The sequence below is a fragment of the Mirounga leonina genome, unplaced genomic scaffold (assembly GCF_011800145.1).
Source record: "Mirounga leonina isolate KUSES-001 unplaced genomic scaffold, KU_Mleo_1.0 Mir_114, whole genome shotgun sequence".
NCBI classification, from domain to species: Eukaryota; Metazoa; Chordata; class Mammalia; order Carnivora; family Phocidae; genus Mirounga; species Mirounga leonina.
In genome coordinates, this window is record NW_023270265.1 from 23,395,536 (window position 1) to 23,421,015 (window position 25,480).

The following is a 25,480-nucleotide window of genomic DNA, read 5'->3' on the forward strand; positions in this document are numbered from 1 at the left end:
TATTGAGAGAGAGAGAGTGACAGAGAACATGAGAGGGGGAGAGTCAGAGGGAGAAGCAGACTCCCCGCTGAGCAGGGAGCCCGATGCGGGACTCGATCCCGGGACTCCAGGATCATGACCTGAGCCGAAGGCAGTCGCCCAAACAACTGACCCACCCAGGCGCCCCTAAAAATTCATTATTTTAAGGAACTTAAAACTATTGGAAAAATGGGGAAACTATGCAAGCACTTTTAAATATATATCCCCCCCATATTCACTAAAATGAAATAGGAACAATAAGTGAAGAAAATGTCCTATCGTAAACTAATAATGTTGCATGCAGTACAATTATTATTTTTTTTTAAAGATTTTATTTATTTGTTTGCCGGAGAGGGAGATTTTATTTGTTTGTTTGCCGGAGAGGGAGAGCAAGAGAGTGTGAGAATACAAGCAGGGGGAGCGGCAGGCAGAGGGAGAAGCAGGCTCCCCGCTGAGCAAGGAGCCCAGTGCAGGGCTAGATCCCAGGACTCTGGGATCATGACCTGAGCTGAAGGCAGACACTTAACCGACTGAGCCACCCAGGCATCCCAAATTTTTTAAATAAATTATCTATTTCTCTTTATTTATTTATTTAAAGTAAGCTATACACCACCCAATGTGGGTTTTAAACTCATGACCCCTAGGTTAAGAGTAGCATGCTTTAGCAACTGAGCCAGCCAGGCACTCCATAATTTTCATTATAAATATTTTTGACAGTAGTATACCTTATTTTAAGTTAGTAATATTTTCTCAATTCAAAACTCACATATTAAGTATGCAATGCCAAGTATTGCTTCGGCCATGCTCCATCTACTCTAGTTTTACTTGCTTCCTCTAACCGTTTATATTATGTATTCTTTCAGCGTTTCTTTGTAAAAATAAAAGCAGATGTTAATATTTTTCTTTTTCTATTTTCTTACATACAACAGGATATAGAAAAGACTTTGTTCTGTACTTTGTTTTTTTCTATATATATTTTTTAGTTACCTTTCTGTATCTGTATGTAGAGAGCATTCTCATTCTTTTTCACAACTGCATTGGATTCCATTGTGTGGATATGCTATAATATGTTTAACTTGATGATTATTGAACATTTGAGTTTTCACTTGTTGCTAACCATCCTACAGTGGATAATATTGTATATAAGTTATTTTGTATGTGTGCTGGTATCTGTAGGATACATTCCTTTTAGAAATGGTATTGCTGAGGTAAGGGGTAAAATACATTTGTAATTTTGCTAGATATTGCCAAATTGCCCTCTACATGGGTGATACAATTTTGTAGCTCCTCCATTATTGTAGGATAGCAGTCATTAGGAGAATACCTATATCCCCACAGCCTTATCAAGGGTCCTTTTTCTCCAACTCAGGAATTTTCACATATTCAGAATTGGTTCTTACAGAATTGATTCTGAAAGTTCAGTTGCTTTGTTATAGCTTTAGGAGGGCTGCAGTGTGTAATTGGCACAGCATAGCCTTCCGGGTTTTTCTGAGTGTGCCTTCTCCACCCTTTTCAAGAAAGCATAGATTGGTATTACACAGTTTCTTATTTAAAGTTCTTCAGAGGATTGTAGAAAAATATTCAAATTTTGCCAAAAGGCCTTCTTTTGTATTTCCTGTGGGCATTTGCTAAAGTACAGACCTTATCTAGTTGGCATAAGTTGATTTCTATAAATGTTTTTGCTTTGGGGCACCTGGGTGGCTCAGTTGTTAAGTGTCTGCCTTCAGCTCAGGTCATGATCCTAGGGTCCTTGGATTGAGCACCGCATCGGGCTCCCTGCTTAGTGGAAAGCCTGCTTCTGCCTCTCCTACTCTCGCTGCTTGTGTTACCTCTCTCGCTGTGTCTCTCTGTCAAATAAAATCTTAAAAAAAATAAATGTTTTTGCTTTTATTTAGTGTATCTATGCTGTTTTCGTCTCCAACTTGCCTATTGTTAGCTGTTCTTTTTGGCTCTTCATTCTTTCTGTGTTGGTATTCTGTTTACTTGAATGTTAGAAGAACTCTTTTGAACTTTTGGGTGGTAATGTCACTTTGCATTCCGAACTGAAACCCCTGTCCCTAAGCAGTTACATTTCTACAGCTATAAATACCATTAGGTATGGTCTTGACAGTAGTTTATGAACATTGTTTAATGTCTTAAAATTTGGTATCTTAGAAGCTACAGGAGAAACATAGTAAAATACACAACAGAAATTAAAGATAAGAATACAGGTGCCCAGTTAAGGGATCAACAGACAAAATAAGCATAGAAATCTGTGACTCAGAGGAAAGCCTATATTCTAAGAGCCAAGTTGACAAGGAAGTAGATATTCAGTGACTCACAGATACTGATCCAAAATAAATGTTTCTGTCAAATAAATGTATATTGACTTATAATGGATTTCTCAAGCAAGGATAGCCTTTTTGCTTTGGGGACAATCTCTGTTTAGATGGTTTGGTTGAATTGTGTTTTTAACTTATTCTAGTAGACTGTTCCTGTTTATGTGGCACTTAGACTCTAATGGGAGAAATAGGGACATTAATCATATGAAGAACCTATAACTACACAAGATAAGAGCTCTGAAAAGAGATGTGGTTCTGTGTGTATGTGTGTATGTGCGTGTGTGTGATTGTGTTTGTAGAGGTGGGCTGATTGGAATAATAGAAAATCAGAAGAATTTCTAAGAAAAATTTTCATTTGAGAGAGGTGAAAGTGAATATGAGTTAACCAGGGGAAGGAAGAGAAGGGTGGTAGGTGGAGAGGATTCTTCTAGACAGGGTATCAGAATATGTTTTCAGAAGACAGAAAAAGAAAGAGTAGACTGGTTTTCCTCCTAGGATCTGGTTTATATAAAAATATACTTCTTTCTCACCACTTGGTGGCACTTAAACGTGCTTTAACAAGGCTTAGTTTTGGCTGTGGAATATTCTGCAAGTATTTTTTAAAACTTAAGTAAACTGATATGTGAAAATTAGAGGGGTGTGGAAGAGGTTATTATTAAGTCTTATGGAAAGAAAAGACAGTGTACTCAGGCTCTGGGTATTTCTCTAAATGGACATCTGTACAATCCACTCCTGCTGGGGAAGGATGAAGGCATTCTTTGTCAGGCACTCTTAGTTTTTTAGCCTCTTTTATTTCCAAGTTCAAATGGTGATTTTTTTTTTTTTTGCTACCTTTTTTACTGAGATATAATTAAAAGTTAAAGCTCTTTAAATTTTTTTTTATTTTTTTTATTTTTTTTTTTATATTTTATTCTTTGAAGAATGGTTCTGAAACATTACACTAAGTCAGGCTGAAAGGTAAAGTTTAAAATAGTTTTATAAGGGTATAACATAGGACTATTTGCTCCACAAAATTTTTGACCTTAGAGCTTATGATACACCTAGTTGGCAATAACACCCAGGTTTTTCCAAATAGTCATCATTTTTCTCTCGTCTGCATAGACTTCTTCTCATTAGCTGCCTTCTGCTTTTGTTGCATTATCTCAGAGTCCCTCTGCTTTCTCTGAGAGGTGGTCAAGCTATCCTCTTTTCTTTTTCCCTTGCTAATTTCCTGGGATTTCTTCATGTTTTTCTGGCGGGCAAGTTCTCGCTGATTTCCTCGGGCCATGCCGACACCGGACCGAGCCTGGAAGAGGGCCCATGGGGAAAGCAACGGCCTCCTAGCACGCTCAAAGCTCTTAAATTTTGACAGTTGTGTACACCCCCTCCAAAACAAGATATAGAACAATTGTGCCTCCTATAAAGTTTACTTGTGTTCTGCTCCAGCTAGTTGCTCATTACTGCAATAACTGATTTCTGTCACCTTCAGTTAGTTTTACCTGCATCTGCATTTCATATAAAAGGAATCATACAGCATGTACTTTTTTGTGTCTGGCTTCTTTTGCTTACACATAATGTTTGTGTGTGTTATGTTAATGAACTGTTGTTCATTCCTTTTTAAGTGGATTTATTGAGATATAATTTATATAGCAAATAGTACACCCTTTTAAAGTATACAATTCAGTGATTTTTACTATATTCACAAAGTTGTGCAGCCATTAACATCATCAGATTTTAGACCATTTTCATCACCCCAGTGGGTATCGTTATATTCTGTTTATAGATAAGAACCCATACCAATTAGCAGTCACTCCTTGTCTTGTCCCCCTCACTTTCCATTCCCCAACAATGGACAATGACTGATTTACTTTGTTTGTAGAGATTTGCCTATTCTGGACATAAGTTCATTCTTTTGCCGAGTAGCATTCCATCGTATGGACACACTACAATTTGTTTAATCTGTTCATTGCTGATGGACATTTGAGTTGTTTCCAGTTTGGGGTTATTATAAATAAGGCTACTCCATAAACATTTTTTTTTTTTAAAGATTTTATTTATTTATTTGACAGAGAGAGACACCGCGAGAGAGGGAACACAAGCAGGGGGAGTGGCAGAAGGAGAAGCAGGCTCCCCGCGGAGCAGGGAGCCCGATGCGGGGCTTGATCCCAGGACCCTGGGATCACGACCTGAGCTGAAGGCAGACGCTTAACGACTGAGCCACCCAGGCGCCCCTACCCCATAAACATTTTTATATAAGTCTGTTTTCATTTCCCTTGGGTAAATACCTAGGAATGGAGTTGCCAGGTTATAGGGTAGAGATGTACATTCATACTTCATAAGAAACTGCCAAACAGCTCTCCAAAGAGGTGATATCTCCACTTTACATTCCTCTCCAACAGTGTATGGAGGGATCAATTACTCTGCATCCTCACAGATATTTGGTGTTTAACCAGGGGAAGGAAGAGAAGGGTGGTAGGTGGAGAGGATTCTTCAGTCTTTGTCATCTTTTCTATTTTGATTATTCTGGCATTTGTAAAGTAGTATCTCATTGTTTTGTTGTGGTATTTTAATTTCCCTGATGACTAAAGATAGCTTTTCATGTGCCTATTGGACTTCTCATATATGTTCTATTTTGAAGGGTCTAAAAGTCTTTTGCCCATTAAAAAAAAAATGAGTTAATCTTTTTGTTGATTTGTGAGAGTTTTTTATATAAGTAATGTATAATTATATAATTGATATTTGCTCTTCAATAAATGTAAAGATAGAAATAGGTATCTGTGGAGGATTTATTGTAACATGGGGTTTATAGTCTCAGATTTTTCTGAAGAATCAGTAGAAGAAGGTCACTTTATTTAGACTTTTCCAAGTAGACTTTTTCTACAGTAGTTGTTTTCTTATTGAACCATGAAATGATTCCTTGCAGGTGGGGAAGAACAACAGCTTTTAGGAGGTATACCCTATAAAAAACAACAAATAAGCCAATTCAGTAACTTCAGTCACAATACCTGCCACTCCATAGACTTCAAGGTAGAACCATGGTCTTCAATTCACCTTCTCCATAGGAAGTTTTGTCACTTTTGGTGGAGTCCCCAATGGACCCAAGTAGTCCATGCCACATAAAAGCAATCCTTCTGACCTCTAAAACACCTAAGATGAGAACTGCCGGTAAACTGGTTCTGTAGTTTGCCCTCCAAGTTGTCCCACATTCTGTGTAGCTACCTCACATGCCATATCCGATAGTCCACATAGCTGGAATTAGGTGTGAACTCTGTTGTTAGGGCACATGTGGCTCACACCATTACTGCAGTGTCAGTAAAAAGTATTGATGAGCCTGCAGAAATTTTAGAGAAGCTGGGCTAGGGTACCAGCAGGAGCAATAGCCATAATTTAGCTTTTGGTGTTACATCATGGAGTGTTTAGAAAACCAGCCTTCTGAGAGACATTGATGAGCTTTCATCAATCTCTCTTGCTTGTGGAAAAGAGAACATGGGGCATTTCGTGACCCTAAAATAATTTTGTTGAAAATGATTTACTTAACTGGATGTGTCTTTACTAAAATGGAAAGCATTACAGGCAGTCCAGGAATATTTACTGTTGTTTCTATCTCTATACATGCTATTAGATACCTGGTATCTTTTATTTATTTCTATTTCTATTTTTTTTTAAAGATTTTTTTATTTATTCATTTGAGACACAGAGATAGAGAATATGAGCAGGGGGAGAAGCTGGCCCCCCGCTGAGCAGGGAGCCCGATGTGGGGCTCGATCCCAGGACCCTGGGAAGGCAGACGCTTAATGACTGAGCCACCCAGGCGCCCCCCCGCCTTTTTTTTAAAGATTCGGGAGAGAGAATTTTAAGCAGGCTCCATGTCCAGCCTGTAGCCCTATGTGGGGCTCAATCCCACAACCCTGAGATCATGAGATCATGATCTGAGCCGAAATCAAGTCAGACGCTTAACCAACTGAGCCACCTGGGCACCCCTAAAAGTTTTTATCACTTTTGCATTCTCTGTCATTAAAGATTCTTTTTGATTCTTGCCTGTCTGTATTCCATCCAGTCTTTGATTCACACTTCCAGTGTAAATTTTCTAACACTTGCCATTGTCCTGTCAAAAGTCTTTCAGTGGCTCCCATTGTCTTCAGGATAAAATTTAAACTTTAGCTGGCTTTCCAGGAACATCTTAGCCTATATCTTAACGATTTTACCTAATTTTTCTGAATTTCCCAATAATCAGCATAATAAGAGCAAATGTTTGTTTATATAGTACTTACTCTATATGCCAAGCACTGGCGTAGGCAGTCATAATACATTTCTTGTAGTTCTTTTTTTTAATTAATGTTTTCAGAGAGAGAGAGAGTGTGGGGGTGGATGGGTAGAGGGAGAGAGAGAATCTCAAGCAGGCTCAGTCTCATGACCCCGAGATCATGACCTGAGCTGAAATCAAGAGTCGGATGCTTAACCGACTGAGCCACCTAGGAGCCCCTCAATTTCTTGTAATTCTGCAAATAGATCAAGTACCCCCACTTTCATACTTTGGCACATCCTGTACTCTATGACTAGAATACTGTCTCAGTCTCTTTATTTAATACCTACTTGTTCTTTGAGAGTCCATTCAGACATCACTTCTTGGAAGCTGAATTTCTATATTCACTTTCTGTGCCCTACCCCCCACTCCTCACCTCTTAAAATTATAGTGAGATGTCGGAGTAATGCATATATAATCAATCTACTGTAAATCAGAACACAGTTTTTCTCCCTCTTCCAACTTTTCTTCTGCAGTATGGACAGTTCAGTAGGAATGAGTTGCCCTAGTTTAAGAGCAGATAAAAGATTTATGACTGTTAATCATTACCACCACCTTCCTCAAACCCTGTATTTGAAAACACATGGGTCCACAGGCAAGATGTTTAGTCTGGTAACAAAATGAGTAAGATAGTCCTTGCCTTAGAAGACCCCAAAATCTGGTGGGAATAGACAGACTTATAAGCAGCTAATTATATCTTGCTGGGTCAAAGATGTAAACACTAAAAAGAAAACAGAGAAGCCATAAAAGAATTAGAAGATGGTTAGGCAGGTTTTTTCCCCAATCATATTGAAGTGGAAAGTCCTTTAAAGACATACGGAGAGTTATAAAGGGAATGATTTTATTTAAAAATTAAATACTTTACATGGCAATAAAATGCCATAAAATAAAAAAGGAAAAAAAGAAAAAATATTACAGCTTTCATTAATGCATAAGCTCTGCCATATATTAAAATGAACTCTTAAAATACAGAAAGGAAAAGGGATTTATCTGTCCACTAGAAAAATGGATAAGAAAATGAATAGGGAGGGGCGCCTGGGTGGCTCAGTCGGTTAAGTGCCTGCAGGGTCCTGGGATCATCTTCCAGGTCCTGGGATGGAGCCTGCTCAGTAGGGAGCCTGCTGCTGCTTCTCTCTCTGTCCCTCCCCCTTGCTTGTGTGCACACTCTCAAATAAATAAATAAAAATTAAAAAAAGAAAATAGGGAATTCAGAGATCAACAAACATATGAAAATTGTCTGATCTTAATTACAATGGAGGAATTGCAAATGTAAACTACAAGTTAAAATCTTTGGCCTATCAGGTTGGCTAAGAGAAGTTGAAGTGTCAAAAGTTTACAGAGGCCATCTAAGGTATTTCCACTGGCCTAAGATGGAAAATTTGACTATATAAAAAAGTAATTACTCCAGTAGAGTAAACTGTATTAAAATTAAAATCCAGGGCACCTGGGTGGCTCAGTTGGTTGAGCGACTGCCTTCGGCTCGGGTCGTGATCCTGGAGTCCCGGGATCGAGTCCCGCATCGGGCTCCTTGCTCAGCGGGGAGTCTGCTTCTCCCTCTGACCCTCTCCCCCTCATGCTCGCTCTCTCTCAAAAAAAAAAAATTAAAATCCAGAAGTCCATAATGATACTTTAAATAAATAATTATTGATCACCTTTGGATGTTTTAAGGTTGTCAGCTCATTGTTCTGAAAACTTATGCATAGAGAGGAGGAGGAGGCACTTATACTGCATTTCATTGCAAAATGTGTTTTAAGGTAACCAAATAGTTGATGATAGAAAGTTCTTCTTTCTTGAAGAAAGTGAAGAATGAAAATATTAGAAAAGTCACCATTTTGTGCCCACAACACAGTAATAGATCTAGACATATACTTGATGTATGCTGTAATTATTAGGTGAAAGGTGATTGTTGACTATAATGGTGGGATCAAGTTGATATCACGAATTCACTGATCAATGTTCATCATTAAAAGTTGAAAAGGCAGACCTATGTCTCTTAATAGGAAGGACCCAGGTCTACTGTATTCTACTTTAAAAAAATCAGACTCAATCAAGAAAAGTAACAGCAGATAGATCATGTAAGGTGTATAGGCTATTGTGAGTATTTTGCTTTGTGTGCATGTGTATGCATATGTGAGGTGTTGGGTATGTCTCTAATGGTCTGTTTTCCTCTGTAGTATACTTAATACTTTGAGGAAAGCTCAGCTGCATTTTAACAGTTTAAACCTTCTTTTAATTCTTTTTTTTAATTAAGACTTTTTTTTTAAGAGCAGTTTAAGGTACAGAGCAAAATTGAGGGGAAGGTAGGCTTTTACTGTGTTTAAAGTAAGGAGTATTGTAAGCTTTTGAGCAGGAGAGTGACGTGATGGTCTGGTTTAGTTTTAACACAGTAACTGGCTGCTATGTCAATAATGGGCGGGGAGCAGGAGGAGCAGTATTTGCACAGATGCCAAGTTGGAAGCTATTGCATTAGTCCATGTGAGAGGTGAAGGTTGCTTGTACTAGGTGCCATAGAGGAAGGGAGAAGTGGTTAGGACTGTGAATATATTAGATTGATAGGAGATTGGTTAGGATTGGTAGATCCAGCATAATTTCCTAATGGATTAATGTGGGGAGTCTTTCAAATAATTGTGGCTAAGGTAAGAAGATAAGGAGGATTATAAAGTTTTGGGTTCAAGCAACTCGGTGCAGAGTTGTCTTTACCATGGTAGTAGAGACTGTGGTGGAGCAGGTTTGGAGAAGATAAATAATTTTGTTTTGAATATCTTTCACATAGTAGTAGGTACTCATTGTGAATATAGTACTGCGGAATATTAAGAACCGAGGATATGAGACAGCAGCCATGAGAAGGCGTTCATTGTCAGTCTTAACGTTCATTAACTGTGTGAGTTCTCCTCAGCTTGATGTTGTTTCTGTGCTGTGTATTTGTTCTGTTTTTCTGTGTAAGGTGTGTATATAGTACCTACTTTATGCTAGGTACTGTTCTAATTTTTCAAATACTTACTTAATCCTCATAAAAACTTTATGAGGTAAGAATGTTGTTTCCATGCTTTTATACTGAAGAGTCACTGAGAAATTATGGAACTTGTCCAAGGTCACATAGCTAGAAAAGGGAGAATTAATTAAGACTCATACACAGTTTGGTTCCATAGTCTGTGTTCTAAACCACTGTAGATTGCTGCTTCCCTTTTTATTATCCCCTATGTTGATTGATTGATTGCTTGATTTAAGTGAACTATAGTTGACAAACAATGCTACATTAGTTTCAGGTTCCTGTGATTTTTTTGTAGTTATGAGGATTCAAGCAAAGGCCCAGAAGCTTATTTCAAGTCATCTGTGCAGAGGTTGTGGCTAATGGGTATTTCCATAGTTATTAGTTATTTTCATAATATAAAATAAAGTCAACTTGTGAGGCTGCAAATTCTGATTACAAAAGCCCTAGGAATTATATCTTGAGGTGCTCTTAACCTGTGCTGGTTTTTATGTGAGACTTTTGGGAGTGTCATAGTTATTTAAGTTGGGAAATATCTCAATATTGCGTCTTTATGATTCTGTTTACATCTCTGACATGTTGCAAGAAGTATTGATTTGGAATTGTGGACTGATGGTTTTCCAGGTGCTCCATGTATTCTGTTTGATAAATGTTGCTTCAGTTGCTTGACTGTTAATGTTGAAAATCCTTAAGGAGTTGACTTTTTTTCATTCAGGTGTTGGTTATGCTCTGTTTGGCTTAAACTGTCATTGCCCCAAAAGGCAGTGTAGCTTTTTAGTTCAGATTCCTCTTTGATTTTCTCAGTGACCTTTATGGGTGTTGGTTTGAATATAACTTGCAAAGTGTTTTATATCAGTTGTTTTTCCTTGAGGGTCTAATCAGACTCTACAAGGTGATGATGTTGATGGCTGACCTTCAAGCATTGAGAAAATACATTTTAAGGCCATCTTTTTTAGGTTATCAGTATTTTTTTTTAAGGTTATCAGTATTCTTTTTTTTTTTTTTTTAAAGATTTTATTTATTTGACAGAGAGAGACACAGCGAGAGAGGGAACACAAGCAGGGGGAGTGGGAGAGGGAGAAGCAGGCTTCCCACCGAGCAGGGAGCCCAGTGCGGGGCTCGATCCCAGGACCCCAGGATCATGACCTGAGCCGAAGGCAGCCGCTTAACCGACAGAGCCACCCAGGCGCCCCTTTAAGGTTATCAGTATTCTTAATGAGGACCATATAAGGGTAAAACAACACTGTAGGATTTAGTTCTGCTTCTCTTTGTGAGTGTTAGTGAGTCATCAAATACAATTTTTGAAAATTTTCCTTATTTTTCCAGATGGAGAAAACACAACAGTTGGTATTTGTTTTTTGTATTGAATGCAGGTGAACCAGTTGAATGCAGGTGAACCACTGAACACAGTTATTTTACTGTCTAAATTCTCCTAATTCTCCTGAAGATTATATTAATGAGTGAATCCCATTCTCTACCTAGAGAGAGAAGTAAAGTCGTTACATACAAGGATGCTGTAGGGCATTTGTGCGTAATTCTTTCAGGGAACCCGGTTCAGAAAGGCTGATCTGGGCTGTGGTCCTTTTTTGTAAGGCTCAAGAACTAAGGATGATTTTTTTTTTGAAGAGTTTAAAAAAAAAAAAAAAAGGAACAGAGACTGTTTATGGCCAACTAAAATATTTACTATCTGTCCTTTTGTAGAAAGGGTTTGTCTAACTGCCCCCTAAGAGGATAATACTTAAATTTGAACCCAGCTTCTCTTTTTTTTTTTTTTTTTTAAGCTTTTTGTCTTCAGTATCTGACTCTATAAATGGGGGATAGTAATAGTATTTAACTCAGAGTTGTTGTGAAGAGTATGTAATGTCAAGTTTTAGAATACAGCTTAACGAATGTTAGCTGCTGTTATTATAATACTTAACATGAAATACAAAATGGCATGTATTTATGTTGTTTAATATGGTATATAGCAGATATCAAGTCCATTCTTATGTTGTGATATGAAGCCAGTAGTATTTTAGTTGAGAATATTAGCCAGTATTTGTGGTGCCATATTTTACAGATTCTTACGTAGGAATGTTCTCTTAAAAATCATCTAATCTGTTACCCATTAAATGTTACCACATTTTGGTGTTTGGTAATTCAGTATTTTTCAAGGTAGTCTGTCTCTTTGGATAGCACTAATTTAATCATTTTTATTTGGTATGCTGACTTCTCTCTTCCTATTTGACTTTTGATGCCTTAGATAAGCTGTTTTCAAACTTTCTGGTCTTGAAGTCCTTTAAAACTTACTGAGCTTTTCAAAGAGCCATTCTATTAATAATTTATTTGAAAATAACAATAAACAGCCTATTACATGTTAAGCAACACTTTAGTGAAAATCATTGTTTTCCAAAACAAAAACATTGTGAGAAAAGGGGCATTGTTTTTACATTCTACAGATTCTCTTTAACATCTGGGTTAATAGAAGATAGCTGTCTCATTATACCTACTTTTTCGTTCAGGTGTTGCATAATGTTATTTTGGTTGAAGTATATGAAGAAAATCCAGCCTCCTATATAGAAAGATTGTTGGAAGGGGGAAAAACATTTTAATAGTCTTTCAAATAATTGTGGCTGTTTTTCATGGATTAACACCAAAACTTCGTAACTGGGGTGTGTGTGTGTGTGTTTAATTACTTTATTTTTTAGAGTAGTTTTAGATTCACAGCAAAATTGAGCGGGGAAAATACAGAGTTCCCATTTAAGCATAACTTCCCTACTATCCACACCTTGGCACCACAGTGTACCTTTGTTACATGGATGAACCTACACTGACCCATCATTATCACTCAAAGTCTATGGTTTACATTGTGTTTCACTCTTGGTGTTGTACGTTCTGTGGGCTTGACACATGTCTCCACCATTGTAGTGTCATACAGAATAGTTTCACTGCCCTTAAGATCTTTTGTGCTGTGACTATTCATTCCTCCTTCCCTTTCCCCAATCCCTGGCTGTACATTTTGCATTCCTGTTAGCAGCCTCCACAGCATTCTGTGTTAGTGGTCCTGATTTTGGCCCTTTTAATAGGTGCGTAGTGGTATCTTTTTTAATTTGCAGTTCCCTAATGACATTGTGACGATAAGTATCTTTTCATATGCATTCTTGCCATCTGTATTTTTTCATATGCTTACTTCCATTCATATTTCTTCTTTGGTGAGGTGTCCAGGTCTTTTGCCCATTTTTAAATCAGGTTGTTCATTTTCTTACTGAATTTTAAAAGTTCTTTGCATATTTTGTGTAAGTCCTTTATCAGATGTGTCTTTTACAAATATTTTCTCCTGTTGCTACATGGAATTTTAAAATAGTGGTATACATATCTCACATATAAAGTAGTATTTTATTTATATGTATATATATATACACACACTATGATTATAATATATACCATATATAACATTTTAGGTATTTAAATATGCTGTATTCTTATTAAAATATTATAACCTATTTCATTTGTAGTAACTTTTAAAAACCATCATAACATTTTAAGTTCTTGAGGCTTTCATCCTTCTGTTTACTATCTGCTTATTCTTGCTTTTGATAAATTGTTTTCTCTAGATTTTATGGGTTTTTTTCATGGTGGGCTCATGTTTGACGTGACTTTTTTTTTTTCCTGTAGGAGTCTTGTGTGGGCAGATCCTGAGAACTTTTTTGGGGGGAAGGTCTGCATTTGCTTTTACTAGCCCCCCTCCCCCTTCAGTAACCTAGAGAGCCAGTTTTATGTTAATTTTATAATTAGGGGATTCCTAGATAATTCAGATAGTGCAGTGGTTCTCAAAGTGTGGTCTAGAGACCTCCTGGAGGTCCTAGAGGTCAGACTATTTTCATAATAATACTGAGATGTTTAATTCTTCATTTTCTCACTAGTGGAGTTTTCCAGGGGTTATCAGAGATGATATCATTACTCTGTAATAGAATGTGAGTCTTGTGTGTGTTATTGGGGTTTTAAATTTTTATTTTAATTTGTTTTTGTTTTTTTTTAATTTTTAAATTTTTTTTATTTTTTTTATTTTTTTTTTTTAAGATTTTATTTATTTTTTATTTATTTGACAGAGAGAGACACAGCAAGAGAGGGAACACAAGCAGGGGGAGTGGGAGAGGAAGAAGCAGGCTTCCCACTGAGCAGGGAGCCCGATGGGCTCGATCCCAGGACCCTGGGATCATGACCTGAGCCGAAGGCAGACGCTTAACGACTGAGCCACCCAGGCGCCCCAATTTTTTTTTATTTTTAAGTAAACTCTGTGCCCAATGTGGAGCTTGAACTCACAACTTTGAGATCAAGAGCTGCGAGTCCTCAATAATTTTTAAAGTATAGAGTGATCCTGGAACTAAAATGTTTGAAAACAGGGCGCCTGGGTGGCTCAGTTGGTTAGGCGACTGCCTTCGGCTCAGGTCACGATCCTGGAGTCCCGGGATCGAGTCCCGCATCGGGCTCCCTGCTCGGCGGGGAGCCTGCTTCTCCCTCTGACCCTCCCCCCTCTCATGCTCTCTGTCTTTCATTCTCTCTCTCTCAAATAAATAAATAAAATCTTTAAGAAAAAAAAAAAATAAAATGTTTGAAAACTGCTGAAGTGTAGTGTATATTTGAATTCCAAAGCTATGCAAGTCACAAGCATGGGATTCAGTTTCTCTAGGGAGATTCCCTAATAGTCTCTCTACCTATGAGGAGAAAAAGATCCCTGAGCTCCATTTGCAGAGATTTTGATTCAGTAGGTCTGGGTTGGGATCTAAGGATTTTTTTTCCTAGGGAACAAGTTGCCTGATGTTGACTTGAACCACACTTTTGAGTAGCAATGCTTTAGAGTCCTTAGTTCCAATGTCCTTAAGGCCTCTCTTCTCTTGTCTCTGCATCAGTGCTAAAACCCACGTTCCTAGCTTACCCATACTTAATCATCATCCATTCAGTTGTCAGCACACTCTCAGCTCTGTCTTCCAGATTCTCATTCATTTTTAGCACTTGACTTTCCTGCCAACTTTTTGAGTTTGAGAGAGAATGTGTGTTTTGAGAGCAGGAGAGAGAGAGAAAGAGGAATGTAGCCCTTATACAAATTTTATTCATTATAAATAAAATATCCATATATTTTATCTAGGAGTTTATAATAACAGGGCTTTTAAATTATTTTGACATGTTTCCCTGAGTAGTTTGGTCCCATCTATAAATCTATCACTGAGCAACTAGAAGTTTCCTATAAATCTTTATAGGCCTTTGGGGAAAACTTTCTTAAATACTACCTTGTTTAAGGGTGTGCAATGCTTTATAGTTACTTAGAATATCATTTTTCATTTGAATATCCATATAGTTATGTAAAGCTTTCAGAATTGGACTCTGTGTTTTGAGCTTAGCATGTAACAAATCTTTCCAAAATTACATTTTTAATAGTTCATTGACTTGTCATTTGTTTCTCTTTTAGCATTAGAATCTTAAGTGTTTCTTAAAAGGCATTCAGGTTGAGAATTTGGCTTGATTAGGTTCTGCTTACACTTGTACTATGTGGTATTTTAAAGTTTGTATTTTTGTCAAAAGGAATGCCTCGTTAAAATATTTCTTGATATTGTATGTTCCTCTTAATAATTTTAAAGACTGTCGTATATTGTTCTAGTCCTTCGTATTTGCTGTTCTTGAGCTAAATAATTTCAAGAATCAATTTATCATTGTGTAGTAAGGGTACTATTTAATATAGAATACTCTTCCCAAAGACATCCAGGAGTTTTGGTGTTCTTTTTTAACTGTAATAACACAGTTATTTTTAGTAATTGTAGATTCAGAGAGGATTATACAGTGATATCTAGTACTCACTGATTACCTAGGGTCACTCATTGTGTAAATAAATACACTTTGGGTTTTTTTTTTTTCTTTTAAATGCATTAATTTGTACTTACTCAAAGTACTAGTTTCTGTTCTGCACAGCTTTAAGAGATTTTACTGGACTGTTTTATCTAGTTTTTGTTACCATTTGTAAACTCTCCATTCTGCATCTCTCTGAACATTTGTAATAATTAGACTGAATGCTGGATTATGCTACTGCTTATACTTCTCCAATCAAAAATACCCATTTGTTTCCTATTTTTAAACCAATTCTCTAGCCATATCGCCTTATATTCTTTTCTTCAGCATACTGAGAACTAAAGAAATGTTAACAATATTCTGAAAATATAACTTAATTCCAACTATAGTAGGCCAAGAAAACTGATAAAGATGGATTAATTTGATTATTCCAATTCTCACCCCCCCCCCCCCCCGCCGCCCGTCCCAGTGGTTCCTGAGACTTTCTGGGATCTGCTCCGTCAAAACTATTTGCATACTTAACACTAAGATGTTATTTGCCCTTTGCACTGTGTTGATAATCTGTACTTAATTTAAGAGTGTGGTGGCTAAACTGCTAGTGCACAAATCAAGTTAGTGGCACCAAACTATTATAGTAGCCTTTGTAGTCTTTCACTGTCACACACAAAGTAAAAAAAATGCCAGTTTCACCCCTTGATGAGGCAGTGAGAAATGCTGTTTTTACTAAACCTTGACCCCAAGTACATGTTTTGGTAGTATTCTGTGTGATGAAACTGGAAGTATGTATAAAGCACTTATGTAGTTCTGAGCTAAACTAGATACTTTTTTCAAGGAACACCACTTTAAACTGTGGTTTTTCAGACTTCAGTATTTGACAGACATTTTCTCAAAAAAATGAAGTGAGCCTGTCACATCAAGGAAAAAAGTAAAACACTATTTGTTGCCAGTGATAACATTCCAGCTTTCAAGAGAAAATTTGGAATATTAGAAAATGTATTATCCTCCACTGTAAGTCTGAAACTTCACTTAGAAAACCTTTGTGTTGATGGGGTGCCTGGGTGGCTCAGTTGTTGGGCGTCTGCTTTCGGCTCAGATCGTGATCGCAGGGTCCTGGGATCGAGCCCCGCATCGGGCTCCCTGCTCGGCGGGAAGCCTGCTTCTCCCTCTCCCACTCCCCCTGCTTGTGTTCCCTCTCCCGTTCTGTCTCTGTCAAATAAATAAATAAAATCTTCAAAAAAAAAAAAAAAAAACCTTTCTGTTGAGATTTGTGGTGATATTAACAAACATGATTTTTTTGTGAGATATTGTACAATGAAATACGTTGTTTGGAAAATCCACATAACTCAGTGAATTAATACTTTACAAATGGTCAGTACCTGATGTTTACAAATCAAGCATTGGTTAAAAATCCTTTCCAAGTGCAAAACAGACCAGTGTTTTTTTGTAACAAAATTTTATTTTCAAATTGACATGTAGAAAAATTGACATTTTTGTGTATAGTTCTTGGAATTTTACTACATGTGTAAATTTGTGTACCCACCACCACAGTCAAGATACAGAACAGTTCTATCACCCCAGACAGTTCCCTTGTGCTCTTCTGTTGTAACCACCCCTCCCCAAACCTCTGGCAACCTCTCATCTGTCCTTCATTATTGTTTTGTCTTTTTGAGAATGTCATATAAATGGAATCATAGAGTATAACCATTTGACACTGGCTTCACTAACTCATCATCATGCTATGAGAGTCATCCGAGTTGCACCAATATTCATTTTTTTAAAGATTTTATTTTTTATTTGACAGAGCACGCACATGCATGAGCAGGAGGAGGGGCAGAGTGAGAGTGAGAAGCAGGCTCCCCGCTGAGCAAGAAGCCCCATGCGGGGCTCAATCTCAGGACCCTGGGACCGTGACCTGAGCTGAAGGAGATGCTTAACCGACTAAGCCACCCAGGCATTCCACATTGTTTAAAAATTGCAGTAGAATTTGTCATACATACAATGGAATATTAACTCAGTCATCAAAAAATGAAATCTTACCATTTGTAATGACGTGGATGGAACTAGAGGGTATTATGCTAAGCAAAATAAGTCAGAGAAAGACAGTTATTCCTATGATTTCACTCATATGTGGAATTTAAGAAACAAAACAGAGGATCATAGGGAAATGGAGGGGAAAATAAAATAAGATGAAATCAGAGAGGGAGACAAACCACAAGAGACTCTTAACTATGGGAAGCAAACTGAGGGTTGCTGGAGGGGGGTGGGTGGGGACATGGGTAACTGGGTGATGGACATTAAGGAGGGCACTTGATGAAATGAGCACTGGGTATTATATAAGACTGATGAATCATTTACCTCTATCTCTGAAACTAATAATACACTATATGTTAATTGAATTTAAATAGAATAAAAGTAAACAGTCATTATATAATATAAGGCCTTTTGTGTCTGGCTTTAATTTAGCATTACATTTTTGAGATTCATCTATGTTATAGTACATTATCAGTATTTCATTCCTGTATTAGTACAGGCTGCCATAACAAAAGATTGGATGGCTTAAACAGATACTGATCTTCTCATAGTCTGGAGGCTGGAAGCCCCAGATCAAGGTTCAGCAGGGTCGTTTCTCGTTTATACTCTTTTCCTGGCTTATAGATGCCCATCTTTTCACTGTGTCTTCACAGGGCCTTTCCTCTGTGCTGGAGTGTGAAGGAGGGGGGAGCTCTCTCTGGTGTCTCTTTTTATTAGACGCTAATCCTATTGGATCAGCCCCCTTTCTCTTACAGCCTCAATTAACCTTAATTAAATTATACATTTATATCGGAGGTTAGGGCTTTCAGCATATGAAAGGGGGGGACAAACATTCTGGCCATAATAACTCCCTTTTATCGCTGAATATTCATTGTATGCTCATGCCCCATTTTGTATGATCATTCATCAGCTGATGGACATTTCGGTGTTTCTGCTTTTTGGTTCTTAAGAATAATGCATGTCTGAACATTCATGTACAGATTTTTGTTTGAACACCTGTTTTCATTCTCTTAGATTTGTACTTGGGAGTGGAATTGTTAGGACACATGGTAGTTCTATTTTAACTTTTTGGGGAACTACCAAACTGTTTTCCACAGCATCTGCACCATTTTGCATTCCTATCAGAAGTGTGTAAAAATCCAGTTTCTCCACATCTTCACCAACACTTCTTACATTTCCTTTAAAAAAAAAAAAACAAACCCTAGGGACGCCTGGGTGGCTCAGTCATTGAATGTCTGCCTTTAGCTCAGGTCATGATCCTGGGGTCCTGGGATCTCCCTCTCCCTCTGCCTGCTGCTCCCCCTACTTGGTGCTCACTCTCTCTCTGTCAAATAAATACATAAAATCTTTAAAAAATAAATAACCATCCTTGTGGGTATGAAGTAGTATCTCATGGTTTTGATTTGCATTTCCCTAGCGACTGAGGATATTGAGCATCTTTTCATGTACTTGTTGGCCATTTGTAAATCTTCTTTGGAGAAATGTGAATTCAAGTCCTTTGCCTATTTTTAAATTGGTTTATTTGGAGTTTTGTTGAGTTGTAAGAATTCTTCACATATTCTACATATTAGACCCTTATTGGACATATGATTTCAAAAAATTTCTCCTGTTTTGTGGGTTTTTTCACTTCATAGTATTCTCTGAATCGTAGAAGCTTTTAATTTTTATGAAGTTTAAAATTTTAAATTTTTTGTTGCTTGTGCTTTTGGTGTCATGTAAGAATCCATTGCTACATCCATAGTCACAAAGATTTACCCCTCTGTTTTCTTCTTAGAATTTTATCATTTTCTCTCTTACATTTAGATCTTTGATATATTTGGAGTTTTTATGTATGGTATGAGGTAAGAGTCCAGCTTCATTCTTTTGCACATGGTTGTCCAGTAGTCCCTGCATTGTTTGTTGAAAAGGCGATTCTTTTCCCCACTGAATAGTCCTAACATCCTTGTCATAAATCAATTGACCATTGATATGTGGTTTATATCTGGACACTGAATTCTATTCTTTTGGTCTATATGTCTATCTCTGTGCCAACACTGTGGCTTTGTAATAATTTTTGAAATCAGGATGTGTGAATCCTCCAGCTTTGTTTCTGTTTTTTCAACTTTCTTCAAGATTGTTTTGGCTATTTGGGCTCCCTTGCAAGTCCATGTGAATTTTAAGATCAGCCTGTCAGTTTCTGCAAAAAACATAGTTGGGATAGGTATTGCATTCAGTCTATAGGATCAGTTTTGTGGGGTGTGGGGGGTGTATTGCCATCTAAACAATCTTAGGTTTTCTAATCCAAGAACATGGGATATCTTTCCATTTATTTATGTCTTCAGTTTCTTCCAGCATTTCATGTTTTGTAGTTTTTAGTGTGTAAGTCTTCCACCTCCTTGGTTAAATTTATTCCTAAGTATTTCATTCTTTTTGATACTATAATAAATGGAATTGTTCCCTTAATTTGAGATTGTTCATTGTTAGTGTATAGAAATACAACTGATTTTTTGATGTTTCTCATGTATCCTGCAATTTTGCTGAACTTGCTTATTAGGTCTAATATAGTTTTGTGTGGATTCTTTAGGATTTTTTTTATGTAAGATCCGGTCTGTGAAAAGAGGTAGTATTACTTCTTCCTTTTGATTTGGATGGCCCTGGCTAGAACTTCCAAACAATGTTGAATGAGGTGGCAAGATTGAACATCCTTGTCTTGTTCTTCATCTTAATGGGAAGTTTTTCAATCTTTTACCATTGAGTATGTTAGTCATGAGTTTTTCATAGATGTCCTTTATCAGGTTGTGAAAGCTCCTTTCTATTCCTGGATTATTGAGTGTTAGCATGAAAGAATGTTGGAATTTGTCAAATGTTTTTTCTGTGTCAGTTGAGGTGATCATGTTATTTCCCCCCCTTCATTCTGTTACTATGGTGATTGATTTTTTTAAAATTGATTGAGCCACCATGCATTCCTGGGATAAATCCATGGTGTATAGTCCTCAATATGCTGCTGAGTTTGGTTTGCTAGTGTTTTGTTGATGATTCTTGCATCTGTATTCATGAGAGATCTTGGTCTGTAGTTTTCTTGTGAAGTCTTTGTCTTACTACGGTATCAGGGAAATACCAACCTTTTGGAATGAATTAGGAAGTATTCTTTTCTCTTCCATTTTTTTGAAGAGTGAAGAGCGTTGGTATTATTTCTTATTTAAATATTTGGGAGAATTTATCAGTGAAGCCATATGGGTCTTGGATTTTCTTGGTCAGGTTTTATTTATTTTTTATTTTTATTTTTTTAAGATTTTATTTATTTATTTGACAGAGACAGCGAGAGCAGGAACACAAGCATGGGGAGTGGGAGAGGGAGAAGCAGGCTTCCCGCTGAGCAGGGAGCCTGATGTGGAACTCGATCCCAGGACTCTGGGATCATGACCTGAGCCGAAGGCAGCCGCTTAACGACTGAGCCACCCAGGCGCCCTTGGTCAGGTTTTATTATTATTATTATTATTATTATTATTATTTTAATCTCATTATAGATCAGATTTTTTTATTTCTTCTTGAGTCATCTTTGGTAGTTTGTCGGAATTTGTCCATTTTATCTATGTTATCTATTTGTTGGCATACAGTGGTTCATAGTATTGTCTTATATATTCTTTTTATTTCTGTAAAGTCAGTAGTGGTGTCCCTACTTTTGTTCCTGGTTTTAGTAAATTGAGTGTTCTCTCTTCTAACGGTTTGTAATGTTGTTAATCTTTTCAAAGAAGTTTCAGTTTCACTGATTACTTCTTTTTTTATTTTCTTTTTTAAATCTCTGCCCTTTATTGCCTTTCTTTTGCTTGCTTTGCATTTAGTTTCTTCATCTTTTTCTAGTTCCTTAAAGTATAAGGTTGTTGATTTGTGATATTCTTTTTTAATGTAGGTGTTCACAGTTGTAGATTTCCCTCTGAGCACTGCTTTTGCTGCATCCCATATGTTTTGGTATGTTGTGGCTATTTTAATTCTTAATGTATTTTCTAATTTTCATTGTGATTACTTTTTTTGAGTCATTGATTAAGAATGTGTTGTTTAGGGGCGCCTGAGTGGCTCAGTTGGTTAAGCCACTGCCTTCGGCTCAGGTCATGATCCTGGAGTCCCAGGATCGAGTCCCGCATCGGGCTCCCTGCTCGGCAGGGAGTCTGCTTCTCCCTCTGACGCTCCCCCCTCTCATGCTCTCTCTGTCTCTATCTCATTGTCTCTCTCAAATAAATAAATAAATAAATAAATAAATAAATAAATAAATAAAAGAATGTGTTGTTTAATTTCCACATATTTGTGAGTTTTCTAATTCCCTATTACTGATTTTAATCACATTGTGTTATTGTTGGAGAAGATACTTTGTATGATTTCCAACTTTTTACATTTATTGATACTTTTTTTTTGGTGCCCTAACATGTGGTCTGCTGTGGAAAATGTTCCATGTGCACGTGAGACAAATGTTTATTCTGCTTTTTTTGGGTGCAGTGTTCTTTGTATGTCTTTTAGGTCTAGTTGATTTATGGTGTTGTTTAAGTCCTCTTTCCTTTGTATCTTTTACCTAGTTGTTTCATCCATTATTGCAAGTGAGGTACTGAAGTCTACAATTATTGTTGAGCTGTTTCTCCCTTCAGTTCCGTCGTTTTTTTTGCTTCATATGTTCTGGGGCTCTGTTGTTAGGTGCATTTGTGTTTTTAATTGTTAAATCTTCTTGATAGATTGACTCTTTTATCATATCTTTGTCTATTGTAACAAGTTTTAACATGTATTTTGTCTGATATGGGTGTATACACTCTATTTCTCTTTCAGTTGCTATTTTCATGTACTATTTTTTCTTTTACTTTCAACCTGTTTGTGTCTTTGGATCTAAGGTGAGTCTCATGTAGACACCATATAGTTGGATCATGTTTCTTTAATCCATTCTGCCTATCTCTGCCTTTTAATTGGAGAGTTTAACCTATCCATTGACATTTAATGTAATTACTGTTAAGGATCTTTGTCATTTTGCTATTTGTTTTCTACATGTCTTATATCAGTTTGTTCTTAAAGCCCTCCATTACTGCCTTTAAAGAGTGTTATATAAGTATTTTCTAGTGTAACATTTTAATCCCCCCCCCTTTTTTTAACTGTACAATTTTATAGTGATTTTCTTTGTGCTTGCCCTGGGGATATATAATTAACATCTTAATTTATAAAATTCTACTTCAAATTAATAACAACTTAGTTACAATTGTATACAAAATACTTTGCTCCTGTGTAATTCTGTTCCCTTATTCTGTTATTGTCATAAATCTTTATATATTATATGCTCATTAACAAATTTTTTCAAAGGAAAAAGATCTATAAAGATTCAGGATTCACATCATGACAGATCATAAAATTGAATACCCTTCTCTCTCTCTCTTTTTTTTAAAGATTTTATTTGTCAGAGAGCGAGCGAGCGAACAAGCAGGGGGAGTGACAGGCAAAGGGAGAAGCAGGCTTCCCTGGGATCATGACCTGAGCCGAAGGCAGACACTTAACTGACTGAGCCACCCAGGCATCCCTTGAATACCCTTCTCTTGATAAAAGTTCAGCTTTTGCAGTTTTTTTCTTGTTTAAATTATCCAGCCATCTTTTCTCTTGTGCTTTGCTATTACTTTCACCCCACCTCTTCCTGTCCATGGTTATATTGACAGATTACCTCCCTCTCCCCAGTAGTTTAGAAAGTCTACTCCTATATAGGCTCTGATGATTAACATTAATTTTAATACACTCTTCAACTTCACCACCATCTAAGTAGTATCTGTAACCTTCCTTTCCCCCACTTCCCAAGTACAGTTAGCTGCCTATCCTCCTGGGTAGAAATGTGGCATTTTATTTTCCAGTTTTCCTTGTTGATTTTCCAACCCATCAACATAAACTTACTGTTATATGTAGTTGTCTTTTAAGTCATAAGGAAAAAAGAGGAATTACCAAAACACAATCTCCTTCCTTTCTCTTCTTCCTCAAATACTTCATAATATAGTGCTTCTATTATAGTGTCAGATACTATTCCAAACAGTTTGAAAATATTTAATTATCTTAATTTTTTTTAGATCAAAACAATTTTATAGCCAAGGAAGGTGAGGAAAATAAATAAGACAACTTACCTAAGGCCATAGAACTGTTAAATGGCAAAGTCAGAAACTTGAACCTTGGTTATCTGGCTCCAGAGAGTCCTTGCTGTTAACCACTAGTCTGTTACTTCCTAAGTCCTAGTGTAACACTGAGTGTAGAATTCAGTAGGATACATAAAACATATGCATTCGTGTTGAAAATTAAGGACAGATAAAGTGAAGGATATTGGGAGTCAGTTGAAAGGAAAGATAACAGTTGGGAGGGACTTTTGATCTGTGGCCTTGAAGACAAAGCAGGATCAAGACTATTGAGATTTGAGAGAAGGCTTTTTAGACAGAAGGAGCAGGATGAGAAGAGGGATTAAGACAAGGAAAAGCAAGTTGTCTTCAAGAAACAGAATAGTTGAGTGTGCTTGAAGGAAACTGGGAGAGTGAGTGTTGAAACGGTTCATATCTAGGATGATTTAAAAGCCGCACTTCATAGTTTGGATTTTATTCTGCAGGCAGTAGGTAGTCCATTGAACGTTTTTGAGCAGAGGAAGACTGTTAAGAATTTACTTTATATGTAAATGTGTATATAAAAATCTGAAGTCTAACTCAAATTTTGGGTGTAATTTAAAATTTTCTAAAATACGTGGAAGCTTATTTCAGTAGGGACCAGATTAAAGTTTGATCTTTTGTACTGCCATATATTAAGGTATGTTGGAAATGTGTTATAAAGTAGTGATTTTTTTTTAACATGCATGTTAGAGATATTTAAAGAAATGTGTTTGATTATATTGAAAGGGATATGCTTCCCTTTCAAGATCATCTCTTGTATGAGAGGTGGAGAGGTAGGATATGCATTTATTTATTTTTTTTTAAGATTTATTTATTTATTTATCTGACGGGGGGTGCGGAGAGAGAGACAGCGAGAGAGGGAACACAAGCAGGGGGAGTGGGAGAGGGAGAAGCAGGCTTCCCGTGGAGCAGGGAGCCTGATGCCGGGGCTCAATCCCAGGATCCTGAGATCATGACCTGAGCTGAAAGCAGATGCCTAACGACTGAGCCACCCAGGCGCCCCGGATATGCATTTATTTTAATTACATGCCATATACTAGTTCAGATCAGCTGTAGTATTTTTTGAGTATTTACAACTAAGTTGTTTGCCAGATGCTGGAAATATGACCATAAATAAGACCTGGTCATAGGGGCGCCTGGGTGGCTCAGTTGGTTAAGCGACTGCCTTCGGCTCAGGTCATGATCCTGGAGTCCCGGGATCGAGTCCCGCATCTGGCTCCCTGCTCGGCAGGGAGTCTGCTTCTCCCTCTGACCCTCCTCCCTCTCATGCTCTCTGTCTCAAATAAATAAATAAAATCTTTAAAAAAAAAAAAAAAAAAGACCTGGTCATACTTTAGTCTCTTTTTTCTTCCTAATTGATAAACATTGGAATACTTCAGTATTCAGTCCTCTTGCCTCTTTTCATTTTATCTGCCCTCATTAACCGAATGTGATCTCATCTAGTTCTAAGGCCTTAAATTCTATCTGTATTTTAATGATTTCCAGTTTTATATCCTTGATGCCAGTGTATCCTTTTAAATTCAGACCCGCCTATTCAGTTGCCTTCTGCACATACCCACTTTCATTTCTAAAAGGCATGTCAGATTTTTTTTTTTTTAAGATTTTATTTATTTGCGAGAGAGACAATGAGAGACAGAGAGCATGAGAGGGAGGAGGGTCAGAGGGAGAAGCAGACTCCCTGCCGAGCAGGGAGCCCGATGCGGGACTCGATCCCGGGACTCCAGGATCATGACCTGAGCCAAAGGCAGTCGCTTAACCAACTGAGCCACCCAGGCGCCCAAGGCATGTCAGATTTAACATGTCCAAAACTGAACTAGATTTCTCTGTTGAAGTTGTTTTTCCTTTAGTCGTGTCCATCTTAGAAAGTTACATTACCATT

General features: G+C 37.2%; 2 protein-coding genes across 2 annotated transcripts in view; one reads left to right on the forward strand and one right to left on the reverse strand.

Annotated features, from left to right (window-relative positions):
- Positions 1-25,480, forward strand: part of LCOR (ligand dependent nuclear receptor corepressor) — a 140,219-nt gene that overhangs the window by 25,777 nt on the left and 88,962 nt on the right. The window lies entirely within an intron of this gene.
- Positions 3,251-3,664, reverse strand: LOC118024348 (small EDRK-rich factor 1). Its single transcript, XM_035026219.1, has one exon. The coding sequence runs from the start codon at positions 3,604-3,606 to the stop codon at positions 3,418-3,420; it is 189 nt and encodes a 62-aa protein (XP_034882110.1). The 5' UTR covers positions 3,607-3,664; the 3' UTR covers positions 3,251-3,417.

Excerpts from the sequence above, each read along its gene's own strand:
- LOC118024348 (XM_035026219.1), bottom strand. The coding sequence starts at position 3,606 with ATGGCCCGAGGAAATCAGCGAGAACTTGCCCGCCAGAAAAACATGAAG.